Source organism: Rosa rugosa, chromosome 4 (genome assembly GCF_958449725.1).
Source record: "Rosa rugosa chromosome 4, drRosRugo1.1, whole genome shotgun sequence".
Classification (NCBI taxonomy): Eukaryota; Viridiplantae; Streptophyta; class Magnoliopsida; order Rosales; family Rosaceae; genus Rosa; species Rosa rugosa.
The window spans coordinates 16674051-16689699 of NC_084823.1; the positions used below are offsets into that span (position 1 = coordinate 16674051).

The 15649-nt window shown below is 41.5% G+C and overlaps 2 protein-coding genes across 2 annotated transcripts; one reads left to right on the forward strand and one right to left on the reverse strand.

Annotated features, from left to right (window-relative positions):
• Positions 1-419: 419 nt before the first annotated feature.
• Positions 420-4138, forward strand: LOC133746091 (B3 domain-containing transcription factor VRN1-like). Its single transcript, XM_062174257.1, has 6 exons — positions 420-1170; positions 1811-2294; positions 2390-2553; positions 2692-2956; positions 3058-3446; positions 3610-4138. The coding sequence occupies exons 1-6, from the start codon at positions 1048-1050 to the stop codon at positions 3850-3852; spliced, it is 1668 nt and encodes a 555-aa protein (XP_062030241.1). The 5' UTR covers positions 420-1047; the 3' UTR covers positions 3853-4138.
• A 947-nt stretch (positions 4139-5085) lies between these two features.
• Positions 5086-7996, reverse strand: LOC133706560 (putative pentatricopeptide repeat-containing protein At1g31840). Its single transcript, XM_062132097.1, has one exon. The coding sequence runs from the start codon at positions 7886-7888 to the stop codon at positions 5390-5392; it is 2499 nt and encodes an 832-aa protein (XP_061988081.1). The 5' UTR covers positions 7889-7996; the 3' UTR covers positions 5086-5389.
• Between the last annotated feature and the right edge of the window lie 7653 nt (positions 7997-15649).

Genomic DNA, 15649 nt, shown 5'->3' on the forward strand with positions numbered 1-15649 from the left:
ACAGAAATGTTCTGTTAGACAACATCAAGTACAACTTTTTATTATTAAAAAAGTTACCTATAAATATCAATGGCTAAAATCTGTTAAATTTGCTAGTTCACTAGCACGTACCGCCGGTGCATAGAAGTATTTTCTACTATACACTTACTTTTGTAACCATTGTCATTAGTTAAGTGAAAAGTTCATTTTTGAAAAGAAATTATTTCAAATTAATTGAAGTTTTCTTGTTTCTCTCAAAAAAAAAAAAAACAAAGTAACAAACATACTACTGTACTAGCACAGTAAAGGACAACACCTTCCGGACCAACACCACTCAGGGTCTAACACGTGTTTTTTTGGGCCCCCCTCTCTTTCTGTTCTCCTTCTTCCTCTTCTGTTCTCATTCTTTCTCTTTCTCCATTCCCTATAGGCTGCTCACCCCGACCAAGCTGACCATCCCCAAACCTCATTCCTCCTCCTTAATCTTCAACCCCTTCTCCACTCCCTATTGCCGGTTTCCAGTCACCACAGCCGCCTTACCCACCATCTCAATCAAAGTCTACGCCGCGGATCGAGATATCTCCGTACTTGTTTTCCGTAACGGCACGTCTCCGGCAACGGCAAATCCTCCTCCGGGTTACTACCCTGCTTCGCAGCAGTACTATGCTTGCTTCCTCCACCTCCATCGCCGTCATGAAGCACAGCGCCACCGACGGCGTGTAGAAGGCTTAATTGGCTTAGGGGACACGTGTCTCTCAGTTAGTGGATATGGTCTGGTCAGCGAAGTATCTTCCCATAGTAAATAGGCAACTGACAATTAATGAGTTGATTGAATTGAACTGAAAAGTGACCAGCTCTTTTGTTGTCAAATCAAATCAAATCAAATTAATTGGACACTACCTTTGTCTCAGTCAAGCACTCAAGCCAGAGAGATAATAAATACGATCCAGCAAACTCTTAGACTTACACATTCAAAAGTATATCCCTACAGCTTTTGTTCCATATATAACCACACTGGTAAAGACTTGGAAGAACCGAAGAAGCACACAAGCCTTCTCAACTCCAACCATGACTTCGTATCTTAGCCGGGAATTTGACCACCGGAAATTCGGTTCCCAGCCCACATTTCGTTCCACTACTCCCCACTTCTTGAGTATTATTCTAGATGACACTTCTAGAGACATTAAACTGGTAAGCAGCTCGATCTGTTCTTTGCCATAGAGACTTGACAAGAGCAGAGAATATATATGGGTCTTGTTTTCTCGTCCTTTTAGTTTTAATGGTTTCTTGGTTCTTGGTTTCTGTACTTGTTTTTGACCGAGGAAGGATGAAGTACTTCTCGGCAATCTAGTTCAGTTGACTTTGACTGCTGAAGATATCAAAAACGGCAGATTCATCTTGTCTGCAACTCTGCATTCATCTCTGGCTTATTTTTCTGTTCTTTTTTCGTGGGTTTTTCTTGAACATCATAAGGGAAGTTTGTGCTTTTTTTTTTTTTTTTTTTTTCTTTCTTTCTGTGAAGCTTGATTAGTGAATAAGATAAGAGCCCTCATGTGCTCGTTGAGGCGTAGTACAATAGTAATATGTAAAAGTATATATGTAAGAATCTGCAGCGAGATGAACCCTTTTTACTCGCCCTTATTAGAAATTTAACCCTTTACCTTATCAGATTTATAAAGATATATACATGTTTAGTGTATTTGTTGCAGTTAAATTTGCTATGTTTGAGAATTTGAGATATGTTCATCTCTTGCCCGCCCCTGAAAAAAAAAAAAAAATTTAGAAAATGTTTCTATATGAACTGATACTGAACACATTTTCTGATGTGCAGGGGATTCCGGAGGACTTTGTGTCTAAATATGGAAAAGATCTATCAAATTCAGTAACCTTTAGGCTTCCATGTGGTTCAGAATGGGAAGTAGGATTGACAAGGTACAATGGTGAGGTTTGGTTTGAGAAGGGTTGGCCAGACTTCTCGAAGTTTTACTCTCTTGGCTACAATGACCTGCTGGTTTTCGGATATGAAGGGAAGTCTAGATTTCAGGTTTCCATATTTGATAAAAGCACAATTGAGATCGAGTATCCCGTTAAAGTGCCTAACATTGAAGAAAGTGATGAACATGATGATTCTTCTGTTGAAATCTTGGAGGATTTTCCACTGTATCTAAGAAAAGCAGGGGAGACATCTCGACTACCAAGTCCTCTGCCTCGCATGAAAAACAGAACAGTTTCAAGTGGCACTGCAAAAATCAATCTCAGTTTTGAGAAGTCTATGAAAAAGAAAGAGACACATGGGTCCAAATCAGGAAGAAAAAGTACGTAGTAAACATTCTCTTTCTACCTTATTCTATATTTTTCATGTGTATACTGTTATAGCTTGTAATGTGCTTACTAAAACATTCCTTACCAGGGAAAGACCATTTCCCAGTGAAAAAAGAATGGGGAAGCACTTCTAGCACTAAGCGATTCCAAAAACAAACACCAGAGGTTCATTCAAAGGCTAATGTTTTCAAATCTCACAACTGCCCTTTCAGAATGGTCATCCGCCCCTCCTATTTCAATCAAAATCTTTTGGTAAGCTTTCCGTAGGCAAAATTCTTGATCGTCACTAAGTATGCTAAATTGCACAAAAACAAATAGGTACTTATAGGCCGTGTCAGAGTGACAGAACTTTTGTTATCTCTTCTTGATTGATTTCCTTCTCATTTTCAGTGGTTGCCTTCTGAGTTTGTCCGGACACATCTTATGAAGCGGCCAAGTAGTGTTATCCTTTGTGTTCCAGGTGGGAGTAAAACTTGGACGGTTGCATTGAATTATCAACAGAAAGCAAGAAGAGTCAGCTTCAAAACTGGTTGGATTGAATTTCTGAGAGACAATAACTTGAAAGTTTGGGATGTTTGTGTGTTCATGTTGATTGATGAAATTAGACTTCTATTTGAAGTTGTCACAGAAGCTGCAAATTGCACCATGTCATCAGGTAATATATCTCCTAATCTGTATTATTAGTTGACTGAATCTTTTAAGTGCCAAAGCAACTAACATTGCCCTTCACTTCCTTCCACTTCGACGTGCTTGTAGACACTGATGATGAGGAGGATAATGAGGATAATGTGACTGAACTTGATGATGCTGATGACGATGAAGATGCAGATGATGATTCCATTGAAATATTGGACCATTTTCCATCATTCACAAAAGGAAAGGAGAAATTTGCATTACCATCTCAGCTTCATAAAAGAAGGAGAACAACTTCTAGTACTAAAGCAGAAAGCACCATGAAACATGTAGGCGGCTGCTCCAAAACTCAAAAATTCCTAAAGCAAAGGCCTGAGGTCTCCAAAAGGATTCATCCAGTTATGGCAAGTATCGGAAGAGATTTAGCTTTTCAGAGAGCTACTGCTTTCAAACCTCCTCACCCTCACTTTGCAGTTTCAATAAAACCCTCATATATCCGTGGAAACTATCTGGTAAGTTTTCTATATAGACAACCGGTCACAACCCTGCTGGCACATTCACAGCTTCTGTTAACTGCATTTCTTAGATGTTAAGCAGACACACATTTTTTTTTTTTTTTTGAGAAATTTTCTGATTGTATCCTAACATTTTCTTGCCTTGCGCCTTCTTTTTCAGTGGCTGCCAACTGTGTTTGTTCATGGACATCTTATCAAGCGGCCTAGTGATGCCATCCTTAAGGTTTCAGATGGAGCAAGATGGCCTGTTTGCTTTCATTACAACAAAGCAAGAGCCACACTGCAAGGTGGTTTCGCTAAATTTGTGCGAGACAACAATTTGAAAGCCGGTGATGCTTGTGTGTTTGTATTGACCAACAACATCAAATTCTTATTTGATGTTTTCATTTTCCGCACCACATAGAAAGCTGCAAAATTTATACTCTCCACTCCAGGTAAGGAATGCGTTGGTTTCTGAATTTCAAAGGTTGGAGTAAGGACATCTAATTACAAGAGTAGCCAGATAGATCATCTACAAGATCTCAGTTATTTTGATTTTCTTCTTTATCTTGTTGGTTGGTCATCTTAAAGAGACATTAGTCTATATGATCTCTATTGTTTTGGACTTCAATGTCATCTTGATCACATCATCTGAAAAGGCATCAGTAGATGATCTATGTAATTTTACTTTATGATCATTCATTGTTCTCCATCTTTATTCAGTCTTCAAGCATATAACTATTAGCACCTAGTCTTTCCAAGTGTGTAACTGATTAGGGTCTGAATTTATATTATCTAAACTGACTATGATCACAATTCACAATCACTTAGTCTTCAAATATGTGTCACAAACAGAAGAATTGTATCGAAGGAGGATAGCAAAACTACCTGTTTCGCATGAAGCAATGCAACACTTGTTTTGAGTTTTCAAAAAGAGGTGGTATATGGAGAAGGAGAATATTTACTGATTTGAGTTTATCCGTTAGTCCATCTCAATTCATATGCAATGGTGCAAGCAAGGCTTGTTGAAATAGCCAAAAAGAGTTAAAAGGATAATATCATAACTTTGACTTCAAAACTTGAACTTCTCTGACAGAGACAAAGGAAAACCTTAAATCCAGTATTACGTCAAACTCAACTCGACCAAGACAACGACAGGATCAGATCTTAGTGACAAAGCCACGAAGGAGTCCTTCTTGATGAGGTTAACGAGCTGGCTAACTAGTCTCAGGCTTTGTTCATGGAGTTCTGTTCCTCGTAAGTATAATAACGCAGTGTACAGCTAAACAGGCGTCAAATCTTCCTAGTGGCTTATTTTGATTGGTGTCTGAACCTCCATGGCTTGTTCCTGCTCTAAATACATGTAGTCTTTCTGAGTCGGGGTGAGATACTCTTATTCCCCCTTGCTCACAAGCTGAGCAGGGGTTTGAATGAGGCCTCTTTCTAACCCCCTAAAAGACTATAATTCTCTTTTCAATCAAGTGATTAACGAAAAAAAGTGCTGAGATTTTTGTGCTTCCCTTGGCTGCAGCATCTGATGCCATTCATGATCTGCCTAAGGCGTGTCTAGAAGCCATGTCAAATGTATACAACATCAATTTTAGACATGCTATGTTTGGCGAGAAAGAAAACTAGTAAGGACCATCCAATGTGATAAATTCAAATCTTCTCTATTGATTGAATTACATATGCCTTCCGTATCAAACATATGGCAACACTATACAATCAAGAAATATGGTACCATTTAACCTGAAGGAAACAAATATAAATGTTTACAATAGCTTTGTATTGTTTACAATTAACCTAAACCCTAAATTATACATCTATACAGTTGAATACAAAAAAGGAACCCAGAAGATGGTTAAGATGTTAATGAGTTGCCTAATTAGTTGTACCAGATAGGGTAAAAGGTCCCCTTGCAAACTCCTGTAGCATACTGTATCAGTACCGCAGAACATATCTTACAGAACATCTGGTTGGGTGCTCATATTTTGGTGGGATCGAATTTCAAGAAGGTGCTTCGCAATCATCCTTTGTATGATAGCATCCGGAGTGATTCCACTTATTAACAAACGACCGTACAATGCCATGGCTTCTGCCGTTCTTCCAACCTTGCAGTAACCATGAATCAGGATCCCATATGCTACTACATCCGGCACCAGACCCCTGTTTATAGCAGAATGAAATGCAAGGGCTGCTTTCTTCATCAGTCCTCTTTTGCAAAGACCATCAATGAGGATGCTGTAACTAACTATATTTGGAGAGATACTCTGAAGCATCTCTTCATATAGTTCAAAGGCACTTTCCATGTTTTCAGATTTAAAATAACCATCAATCAGACAACTATAGGTGACCACATTAGGTTCAGGATCCTTTTCCAGCATTTGATCAAACAATAACACTGCCTCGTCCATTTTACCTTCTTTACAGAAAGCATCAATCAATATACTACAAGTGATGGCATTGGGTTTACACTGTCCCTGTGTCATTTGTTGAAAAAGGTGAACAGCTTCATCTAACCTTCTCAGAGAACAATAACCACAAACCATTGTATTGTATGTAACCATATCAGGTCGTAGCCCTCTTTCAGTAAGTTGTTCAAAGAGTGTCTGTGCAGCTTCTAAATAACCTTCTTTGAAAAGCATATTAATGAGAACATTATAAATGGCAATATCAGGATTGACTCGATTTGTTAGCATCATCTCAAAAATCCGGAATCCAGCATATACATATTTCTGCTTGCAGCAAGCATCAATGAGGGTGCAATATGTTACAACATCAGGCAAGAAACCCCTCTTCAATGATTGGAAGAAAAACAATAATGCATCATTTAGTCTCCCCAATTCAGAAATGCCTCGAATAAGCACAGTATACGTCACCACATCTGGTCTTATGTTATACATTCGCATTTGGTTGTACACCTTCACAGCATTTTTTAATCTATTCAATCTACAGAAGCCATCTATCAACATATTAAAAGTATAAACATTTGGCTTTACACCTCTATTAATAACCTGAAAGAAGAACCTAAGAGCATCACTCATCAGTCCATGCTTGCAAAGGCCATTTAATAGCACACCATAAAGAATAATATCAGGTTCATAACCAGTCTTGACCATACTCTCATACAGGTTAAATGCATCTTTTAAATTCCCCAGTTTGCATATTCCATCAATCAAACTACTATAAGTTAGAATGGACGGCACAAAACCATGCTTCACAATCTGACCGAATATCCCACAAGCCTCCATTATCCTTCCATTCTGGCACAAGCCGTTTATAAGAACACTGTAACTAACAGTGTTCTGTGAGATCCCTTTGTTATACATCCTTCTGTACACCTCCACTAGCTTTTCCAAATTTCTAGTTCTTACATATGCATCCATAACAGAACTCAAGATGACTACATCCAACTTAATCCCACTATCTAATGCAACTGAAAAAAATCGATGCCCCTCCTCCAACTTCCCTGCCTTAAAGAGACCGTCAATAAGAATACTATACACAACCAAGTCCGGACTGATACCCTTCTCTTTCATAACCTCATAAAGCTTAATTGCCTCTTCCAATTTTTGATCCTTACAATACGTGTTAATCATGGTGCTAAAAGTCACCACATTCGGCTCCGGACCAACCCTTAGTAACACATCAAAGAAATCCTCCGCTCCTCTCTGATTTTCTCTACAAAGAAGCTTCAAAATCTTGTTACAAGCAACTGCATCAAGCACAAAACCTCTATCCATCACTGCCGAATGAAAATTCAATCCCATTTCAACTTCACCTTTGCCCAAAAGCCTTGACATAACAAACTCGTAAACACCAAAACCTTGTCCACACAATTTTCCATACATATCAAGAATCACATGTACACGATTCGTATCAACACAAGCACTCAAAATTCTACACACAGCAAAAGGCGGCACCGAAGCACCCAATGCACACATACAAACCAATGCCTCAACAGCAGAATCCAACTCCCCATTTCGGCAAAAATTCTCAATCAGGAAACCACCAACATAACTCAAATTTGAACCGTAGCTACTAAAATTCTCTGTAAAAACAGCAGAAATGTTAAATTGAGTACCGAATTGGCGTACCATGGTGTCGAAAACCCGAGAAGCCGGAGCGAGCAATCGGCGGCGGAGCAGGAGGTGAATGAGGGCGGAGAAGGACTGCGGCGAGTGGGAGAAGCCGAGAGAGGTGCGGGACCAGTCGAAGAAGCGGACGGCGGCGACGGGGTCGGACTGGAGGCGGAGGAGGATGGGGGGGACGTGGTGTGGGTGTAATTTGGAGACGGGAACGGGGGGTAAGAGTTTGGGGTTGTTTTGGAGGAAGGCGGTTGAGATTTGGTGGATTAGGGTTTTGGAGGAGAATGGGGAGGTGGAGTAGAGAAGAAGAGAGCGGCGGCGCGTGAGATGGACTAGGGTTGAGAATGAAGAGGTGGAAGAAGAAGATATCATGCTTTTCGGAGCTATGAACTCTTCATTTCATTTCTGAAGAGTTCTGAAGAGTTCATGGCTTATTTCTTCGGCCACTGGCATTCGCGGGAATTACAAGCTTTTGAGGCCCGTCAGCCCGTGTCTCACTTTTTTTGTTTTTCTTTTTTTGGCAAATGACTTTACCTACACTATTTTTTTTTTTTTTTTTAGAATACCTATACTGTTATTAAGAGAGGAGTTCTAAAACTGAAATTTTTTATCAATTTAACCTTTATATATTAAAAAACGGGGAAATGATCATTTACCCAATTTTAGCTTAAAAATTGCCCACTTACCCAAACACTCTAAGAGATTGCCCACTTATCCAAACACTCTAAGAGATTATTTCCCTAATACCCAATTAATGTTTAAGGATATCTCTATTTGTGTTTGGCCCAAACTCTAGGTTACTTGACCTAGTGGTAATAGGGTTAAATTAGAATGATCTAGATTCCTATTCAATGTACGATTACTTTCCTTGTACGGTTGAGATTCTATGCATTGTAATCCTCTATATAAAGAGGCCCTTATTATCAATGAGAATACAGCAGCAAATTCCTCTCAATTTCAGTTTCTCTACAACACGTTATCAGCACGAAGCCCTAACCCTGAAACAAATAGCCAAACCATGATTCAAGAAGCTAAAAACCTTGAAGCCTTTTCTGCTTCCACCTCACACATTGAAGAACTCAATCCCAGGAGTCCAGAACCGGCGGCCCCACCCCAAGAACCGGCCGGAAACCCACCGAACCGGCCACCGGAAGCTCCATACAACTCGCAGCAAATATTCCACCGGTTCACCATCTTCCGGACCTCAAATTTCCACCAAATTTTGTCCAAAGAAGCTCCTCCACCTGAAGATTCTGGAACCGGAAGAAACATCACAAAAACCGGCCTAAAAGTGAGTGAACCGGCTGACTGAATCTTCTCCAGAAAACCGGCAGAAAAGAAAAAAAAAAAAAAAAAAAAAAAGAGGAAGGAGGCAGCCCTAGCCAAGCCCAAGCCGAGCCTAAGCCAAGCCCAAGCCGCGACCCACTGACCTAAGCCCAGAGGCCTGCTGACGTCAGCGTCCATGTCATCCTTGCACACCACGTCAGCTCCGTTCTGCCACGTCAGCGCCGCACTGCCACATCAGCTACCCGGTCAACGACCGCCGGTGACTTTTCCGGCCAACTTCCGGCGATTTTTCCGGCGACTTTTTCCGACCACTTTTTCCGGTCAAAATTTTCCGGCGACCTATTTCAAGGTATTTTTTACTAAACGTTCCCGTTTTTTAGAGTTTTTAAATTCAATTTCTCTTCTTTTCTCGGGGACTTTCAACCTCCCTTCTTCTACCCCCCTTTCTTCTTCATAGGGGAGACCAAAAGCCGAACTGTGGGGGTCCGTGCTCACTCCAAGCTTGGAGCTTGTAGAGTCCTCCAAACTTAAGAGTTTGTTGAGAAGAAAACGATCGACCACACACATCATTGTTTCGATCTAATCCAACCCCTCTTGGAATCGAATTTCTTGGAAGCGACTACGCTCGGAAATTCCTAATTTCTTGGAAGCGACTACGCTCGGAAATTCCTAATTTCTTGGAAGCGACTACGCTCAGAAATTTTATATGTTTTCGTGGTAGCCTTTCACGCTCCGAGACTAACCCTAATTTCTTGTTCTCTTTCAGGATGAGTAACCTGAACAAATTAGACTTTGCTCCATTGGGAACAACTGGCTCTGAATATCACAGGTGGGTTCGTGATATCCGCCAGCATCTCAAGGCCGATGGAATCATGGATACGATTCTCGAGCCTAGCCAGGACGTGCTAACTGTTGAGCAAGCTCAAGCTTTGGAAGCAAATAGAGCAGCCTTAGAGGCAAATAAGGCAAAAGTCATCATCCTAATGACTCGTCATATGGATGATTCGCTCCAGTACGAGTGTATGAATGAAGAAGACCCCAGAAGGCTGTGGGTCTCACTCGAAGAAAGATTTGGCAACGTCCGTGACTTCCTGCTTCTTGATCTAGAAGTGAGATGGCATAGCCTCCGCTTCTGTGATTTCAAGTCAGTTCTTGACTATGACTCGGAAGTACTTCGCATTAAATCCTTAATGGAATTCTGTGGTAAAGATATCACAGAAGCGATGTTTATTGAGAAGACTCTCTCTACCTTCCCCGTCTCTGCATTGATGGTTGCTAAGAACTATCGAATCGATGTTACTGCAGGATGGATCACAAGGTTTCATGAGCTTATTGGAGCTATGAATGTCACTGAAAAGCATGACAACATCCTTGTGAAGAACTATAATTCGAGATCCGTGGAAATAGAGCATATTCCGGAATCCAATTATAGTCGTGCCCCTAAGAGAAGGCGCCAAGAGCAAAACCCTAACATTAGGGATACTTCTGGACTTTCTGGTCCATATAATCGCTCTACTTGGGAAGGTAATCGCCAAAATAGGCAAACACGGAACCGAAGAGGTCAACGTGGAAAGAGAGAGGGAGGCAACGCCTCTGGCCATGTTGGTGGCTCCACCAACACTAAGAGCCATCTTAATGACGCTTTCAAAGCACCTCAATCAATGGAGTTTGAGCAAAGAGATGTATGTTCTCAATGTGGAGTGTCTGATCATTGGGCACACATTTGTAGAGCTCGTGAAGAACTTGTCACCGCCTACAAAGCATATTTGTGAAGCAAGAGAAGCTCACTATGTAGAACAAGAAGATCAAGAAGATGATCTAGAGTGAAGGGTTAAAGACTACAAATCTGGCTGGGATCAATAGATCGCCAATTCTGTTTAAGTCTTTATTTTCCAAGAGATGTAGGCAATTGCCATATTTTTGTAGTGGATGCCTATGGTTTAGTCTTTCTTCAAAGTAGGCGTACTCAATGTAAATGTGATGTCTAGGAAGGTTTTGAGATAAGTGGTAATTAAGCGAGCTTTGCTCCACCGACATCTCTCTACTCACCTGGTCACATTTGCGTTGGAATTACCGAAAGAAGTTAGACGACTACCATTGTTTTGCATTAGCTAAGCATTTGGATTAGATTCTCCTAATGGTTAAGAGACAATGATGTACTCCGTTGGCTTATGAATAAAATTTTGAGTTCTTTTCATTATGACTCCATTTTGATTCATGAGCATGTTACTTTGTGACTACGATGGCTGGGCCATCAGTATTAATTCAAGGACATGGAATAGCCCAAGTTCTCTTTGCCAAATGGCACCTTGATTAATGTCACAGAAACTCTCTACGCTCCTAGGGCAACTCGCACCTATGGATAGCCAACGGATTCCATGCGAAAACGCATGTAGAGAACAGAAATGAGTTCCTTTGCAATGCCTCTAATGATTGCGAACGAAGGCGCATCTTAGAGAAGTTTATGTGTCTCTCTAGTGGACTCTATGTCACTATTCGAGCTATTAAATCCAATAAAGTTATGAGAGAAGATCTCTTGGATTTAGACACATATTGGCTTTGTCTCGACAGGATAAGTCACCCTGGTCATGATATGGTGATCCGTCTACTAAAGACTTCACATGGACACCATCGAGCGAAATGAAGCAAGAATCAAAAATTGGTTCCTGGACTTAGCAAGACCGCAACAATTGCAGCATCTGGCGCTGCAGCTGTCTTGGGGCGCCATATGGCCGCCCAAGTCCCTTATGACAACGCCATATATGGCGCTACCCATGGCCATGACGCCATGGATGTCAATCCCCATGGTTATAACGCCATGGATGCCACTTCCCATGGTCATGACACCATGATGGGTGATGTAGTCACAAACTTTGCTTCAATATGCGTCTCAAACGCTCAGGCCCAACCAAAACTCTCCTTGGTTGCTTCTAAGGCCTCTCGCTCATTTTACGAAGCCACTTCCTTAGGAAAATTAGGACTGAGACCGTCCTATGCAAATGATATGAAAATACTCATTATGTTCTTACATAGAATCCGTAGGGATTCTGTGGACTGATTCCACCAACTTGCGGACGTTTAACTATCTCATGATGTTGGTTGATATGCAAACACGCTGGTCACGTGTTGTGTCATTGTCCACTTGTAATGCTGCTTATGAAACACTCCTAGCACACATCATATGACAACGGGCTCACTCCCCGAATCATCCTATTCAGTCAATTGGATTTGACTATGCTAGTGAGTTTACATCGAAGACTTTCGATAGTCATTGCATTTGGGACTGATGTTGGACATCATATTCCCATGAGCACACCCAAATGGTCTTGCGGAAACGACTACGATGGTAGTCCGGACATTGGTAATGCGCACCAACCTCCTTATATCCGCTTGGGGTGATGCAATATCGCATGCAGCTATGCTAATTTGTCTACGACCCACTGCCACTCAATCTACCTCTGCGTTACAGCTAGTGACTGGGTACAAATATCGTACTTACGCATATTTGAGTGTGCCATTTATGTGCCAATTGCGCCGCCACAACGCTCTATAATGGGTCCTTACAGACAAATGAGCAACTCAGTTGGATTTGAGACTCCAACAATCGTCCGCCACTTAATGCCCTTGCATGGCGATCTCCTTACCGCTAGATGTGCGGATGTCACTTTGATGAGACAGTCTTCCCGTCGTTAGGGGGAGATAAGAACACAGATGTTCAGCAGGAACGACAGGAATTGTCGTGGCCTGTCCCCACTATGTCTCATCTCGATCCCTACTAAAGTGACGAGATCACACAAATATGCTGCAAACATGCCCGCAAGGATGGAAGTCCCTACGAGAGGACGTAGCGCCACCCTACACAGAGGTAGGCATGGAGCCAATGCCAAAGAGAGTGGTACTCTGGCGTTATAGGCCATGGCCCCAGCTAGGATGCGTGGGAGGCCCGTGAGTTCGAAGGATACTTTGGCACATTCCAACCCTTTGATCATCGACACTCAAAATCCGTCTCATGAGAATCTTCCGGGTTATGGTTATCGTTGGGGGACGCCTCAACGTTAGAACCCTATTCCTGAGAATATAGAGCTCTATGAAAATTACACTAGTGTACATGAGACGTGGGATAGAAACTCCATCATAATTGATGATGTAGTTGCGCATTTCGTTGCGCATGAGTTTGTTGAGTTAGATGATATCGAACCACGCTCCGTTGATGAATGAATGCCAACGTAGAGAGATTTGGCCTAAATGGAAAGATGCGATCCAGGTTAAGATGGATTCTCTAACGAAGAGGAAGGTTTTCTGAGCTAGTGATGCCAACACCTCCTGACATAAAACCTATTGACTAATGGGTCTTCGTTAGAAAGCGTGATGAGAAAAAGAGATGGCAATCTCGCCTTATGGCGCAAGGCTTCTCACGAAACGCCCTGGAATCGACTACGATGAGACATATTCTCTCGTAATGGATGTCATTGCACTCCACTACCTTGTCAGTTTGGTAGTTTCCGAATAACTGAACATGCAGCTTACAAATGTGGTCACTACGTATCTCTATGGGGATCTAGATACGGAATATACATGAAGGTTCATGGTGAACTTCATTTACCCAAGTCAAGTGGCTCTAGACCACGGAGCGCGTTTACAAAGAGGTTGAAACGCTCACTAAAGTGACTACTTGATTGGGAAGGGATATGCCCACGCGTTTCCATAACAAGTTTCGGATTCTATCGCGGTTCATGTTGGACATGATCTTCATTGGAAGCCCTTAAAGAGTTAAGGGAAACCGCTGAACACTAGAAATCCGAGTTTGAGATGAAGGATTTTGGGAGAACACGATTATGTCTCGGTTTGGAACTTGAGCATCGTGTTGATAGATGCTTAGGCATTTTGACAAGGTCAAGCCTTCAAGCACCCCCATGATCGTTCGTAGTCTTGATCCTAAAAAGGATCCTCTTCGTCAAAAGGATGATGACGAAGATGTGCTAGAGGCAGAAGTGCCTTACTTGAGTACAATAGGCGCATTATTGTACTTAGTTAAATGCACAAGACCGGACATCTCATTTGCAGTAAGCTTGTTAACTAAGATATAGCTTTGCGCCAACGCGACGCCATTGGATTGGTGTAAAAGATATCTTTCAGTACTTAAGATGTACGATTGATATGGGCTTGTTCTATCCCTACAGAGAGATGATGGATTCAGTCCCATCACACACCAGGAACGCCGCCAACACTGGCCTGCGTCCTCTATCCCCATCCCAAAACAACATGTGTTTTGGAAGGTTTTGCTGATGTTGGGTATCTCTCTGACCCACACAAAAGTCTTCCCAAACTGGTTAAGTGTTCACCATGGGTAAAGACCGTGATAACTTGGAGGTCTACAGAAATAGACCCTAGTCGCTATATCTTCGAACAATGCAGAGATCATTGCTCTTCACGAAGAGATTCGTGAATGTATATGGATTGGATCCATAATTACGCATGTTCGAACAATTGTGGTTTGAAGTCTACCATAGATGAGCCTACGAGCATTTAGGATAATGCAGCTTGTTTTGAACAAATAAAGCAAGGCTACATCAAAGCGACAACACCAAGCTTAATCAGCAATAACAGACTCTCCTCAAGATCAAAGTGAACTAGGTTCAATCTGAGGACAGTGTGGCAGACTTGCTCACTAAGTCATTGCCTAAATTCCACTTTCGAGAAACATGTTGGTAACATCATTTGCGGAAGTTATCCAAACTCCCATGACCGTAGTCATCAGGGAGAGATGCAGACATCAGGGGGAGATGTCTACATGTATGGTCTCGAAACGTGAAGGGTGTGTTGTGCTCTTTTTCCCCTTCGACCGAGGTTATTTTTGTCCCACTGGGTTTTTGTTACTCGGCAAGGTTTTTAACGAGGCAACGAGAGAAGCACCGCGTTTGGACAACACAAGGGGGAGTGTTTAAGGATATCTCTATTTGTGTTTGGCCCAAACTCTAGGTTACTTGACCTAGTGGTAATATGGTTAAATTAGAAGGATCTAGATTCCTATTCAATGTACGATTACTTTCCTTGTACGGTTGAGATTCTATGCATTGTAATCCTCTATATAAAGAGACCCTTATTATCAATGAGAATACAGCAGCAATTAAGTATTTTTTAATTCATTTTTATTTATTTTTGGGACAATTTTGCCCTCTCCTTTTTTGTCACTTAGAGAAATAAGTCATTGAAGACCTTGCTTGACTCCGGTGGCGGACTCCGGCGACTAGTGACCCGACTCCGGCGACCGGTGACCGGAATCCTGCAACCGATAACCGGAATCCGGCTACCGGACTGGTGACCGGATTCCGGCGTCTGAATTCATTGCCCCTAATAATACCCAGTAACCATATTATTGCCCCCAGTAATCATATTTATTGCCCCCCAGTAATCATATTATTGCCCCCCAATACTCATATTATTGCCTCCCAATAATCATATTATTGCTTCCAATAATCATATTATTGCCCTCCAATGAATTGCATAAACTCCCAAAACCAAAATGAATACACTACAGACACAATTGATCAATTTATATGCATATTATTGCCCCCCAATACTCATATTATTGCCTCTTAATAATCATATTATTTCCCCTAATAATCATATTATTTCCCCTAATAATCATATTATTGCCCATCGGTGAATTGCATAAACTCCCAAAATCAAAATAAATACACTACAGGCACAATTGATCAATTTATATGTTCAATTTTACATATATATATATATATAATAATTAAAAAAATTTCTTCCCGGTGGCCTACCCACCAGATCATCCTTCGTCCCCGCCAGCCCATAAGGAACTGCAGCACCACCCAGCGA